At 41.4% G+C, this 2,095-nt stretch overlaps 1 protein-coding gene across 1 annotated transcript; it reads right to left on the bottom strand.

Annotated features, from left to right (window-relative positions):
- LOC308084150 (enhancer of split m3 protein-like) lies at nucleotides 1–1,164 on the bottom strand. The gene is made up of 3 exons (XM_080426670.1): nucleotides 1,100–1,164; nucleotides 756–851; nucleotides 1–646 (listed from the first exon to the last, which is right to left on the bottom strand). The coding sequence occupies exons 1-3, from the start codon at nucleotides 1,136–1,138 to the stop codon at nucleotides 113–115; spliced, it is 669 nt and encodes a 222-aa protein (XP_080282796.1). The 5' UTR covers nucleotides 1,139–1,164; the 3' UTR covers nucleotides 1–112.
- Nucleotides 1,165–2,095: the final 931 nt, after the last annotated feature.

Genomic DNA, 2,095 nt, shown 5'->3' with positions numbered 1-2,095 from the left:
CAATGTTCACAACATAAAAACATCCTTGAAGGAAGTCTCAAGAATAAAGCATGTTGCATCCTCCACGCGTTCACCAGCCGTACTGTCAGTAAATGTCCAGCTGGTTCTGTACTCAGGGCCAAGGCCTCCACGGTGACAGGCTGTCTGGGAGGCTCTGAGATTGGCTCTCTTTGCTCGCTGTAATTCTCTGCACCCTGAGGACCTCAGGTTGATTTGGACTCTGAAGCTGTCGGGCAACTTTAGAATACCCACGTTGAAGTTGAACTCGTCGGGAAAGAGCCAATGTTCTCATTTTGAGAGCAATCCGCTGTCCGTGCATGGAGGTCTGTGTGGATATCTGCGAGTTAAAGGACAATGGCTTCATGTGTGTTAGAGAGCTGGCTGCAGCATCCATGTGCACGGAGACAGAACGGGCCAAACGAGGAGCGAAAGAGGCATCCAGTGCTTCTCCCAGCCTCTCCCCTTCCCCTTGAGGTCCCAGGAACTGGGTTGCTCTCTGCAGGCACTCCGAAAAGCCATCTAGGAAGGAATGTTGCCGTCCTCCTCCACCTTCAGGTTTACTTCTGTCCCAGTCAGTGGCATTTTGTAGGAAGAGGACCGTGTGTTCCAGAATCTCAGCTTTCTCCTCTCTGCGCTGAGTCTCACCCTGTAAGAAAGCGGTGACAGCCAGGTTAATACGCAACCCCAACCCAATAACATCTTGGCATTGTGGGGAGCTTCCACTGTGCTGCAGTCATGTGGTGTGAGTGTTTTACCTGTTGTTGTGGATCTTGCAACAAAAGGGTCCGCAGAGTTTCAATGCTGCGAGTCATTCTCTCCCTTCGACGTCTCTCTATCTGAGGCTTGAGGAGCTATAAGAGTCAGGCGAAACGACAGAGTGGAAAGAGGTTAGTCTACAACATTAAGGTTTGACAAAATTGTACCAAATTAAACTTAGATACTTATAGGCCAACTAGGGAGATTTTCGAGTAATAATTTACACTAAATCCTTTGTAGGGCTATATTTCACCACTATTTATATGAGTAGGCTATATCTAGCGACTAGCGAGATATCTCTATATTTAGAACAATATTGAATCGAATAGCTTACAATACACACCTTCCTATTGATTTTCGCTTCCTCTTCGTATAGTTTCATCGTAGAAATCCAGAAATCAAAAACGAAAAAATACAATGGTAGCTGTCAGATCAGATTTCCTTTTGCTTTCAGTCTTGTGGGTGAATGTTTCCAGTGTGATCACGAAGTAGGAGCACTGACGACTTTTAAGCCTTGGGTGGGCGGGCCGGTCAGTGACTCCTCCCACCATGTGTGTTGACCAGTAAACATGCTTGTTTACTGGTGGCCATACAGGTAACTTCAACTAAGTGCATGAAATGATTGACTATTACATTATTTGCTTTTGAATGACAGATTAAAGACAGTGAAGTTATACTTTTTTGGTTAAAACAAAAAGATTTTTGTTTCAAAGTTAAAGCTCTGATAGCTCTGATTCCGATAGTGTTTGGTCGGGGTCTCCCTGTCTCTCCAGCTCTTCAGTAAAGAGAAAATACATTTTCGGGTGGGTTGCCAATTTCATCCAATCACGAGAGAGTGCCCAGCTTCAACTTTATAGTGTTCCAGTTCCAAATGTGTGTGTGCTCTCACCACAAAATGTGAAAAAGTTTTTTAAAAAAAACGCTTTTACAGTTGCCAATTTAACGTTGAGTTGCCCAGAATTCTCAGGTTCCCACTCTTCCAGTTACCGTGGCATCACAACCAATTTCACCTGTTCTCTCTCCTGATTAGACATAGGAATTCCGACCTGTAAACGCAATTTCTATTTACCAAAGAGCTGGGAAACCCCTGTTTTACTGAACAAACACTAACAAGGATATTTTAACAATAAATACTATGATAATAATAAAATAAAAAGCCACCACTGCACCTTTAATAGCTACATTTTGTTAGGCTTTCTCCTGCTAGACAAACGCCAAACGCTTATATATATATATATATATATATATATATATATATATATATATATATATATATATATATATATATATATATATATATATATATATATATATATATATATATATATATATATATATA

This window comes from Gymnoscopelus braueri, assembly GCF_963280865.1.
Source record: "Gymnoscopelus braueri genome assembly, chromosome: 4".
Classification (NCBI taxonomy): Eukaryota; Metazoa; Chordata; class Actinopteri; order Myctophiformes; family Myctophidae; genus Gymnoscopelus; species Gymnoscopelus braueri.
This window is presented reverse-complemented; position numbering and strand designations above follow the sequence as displayed.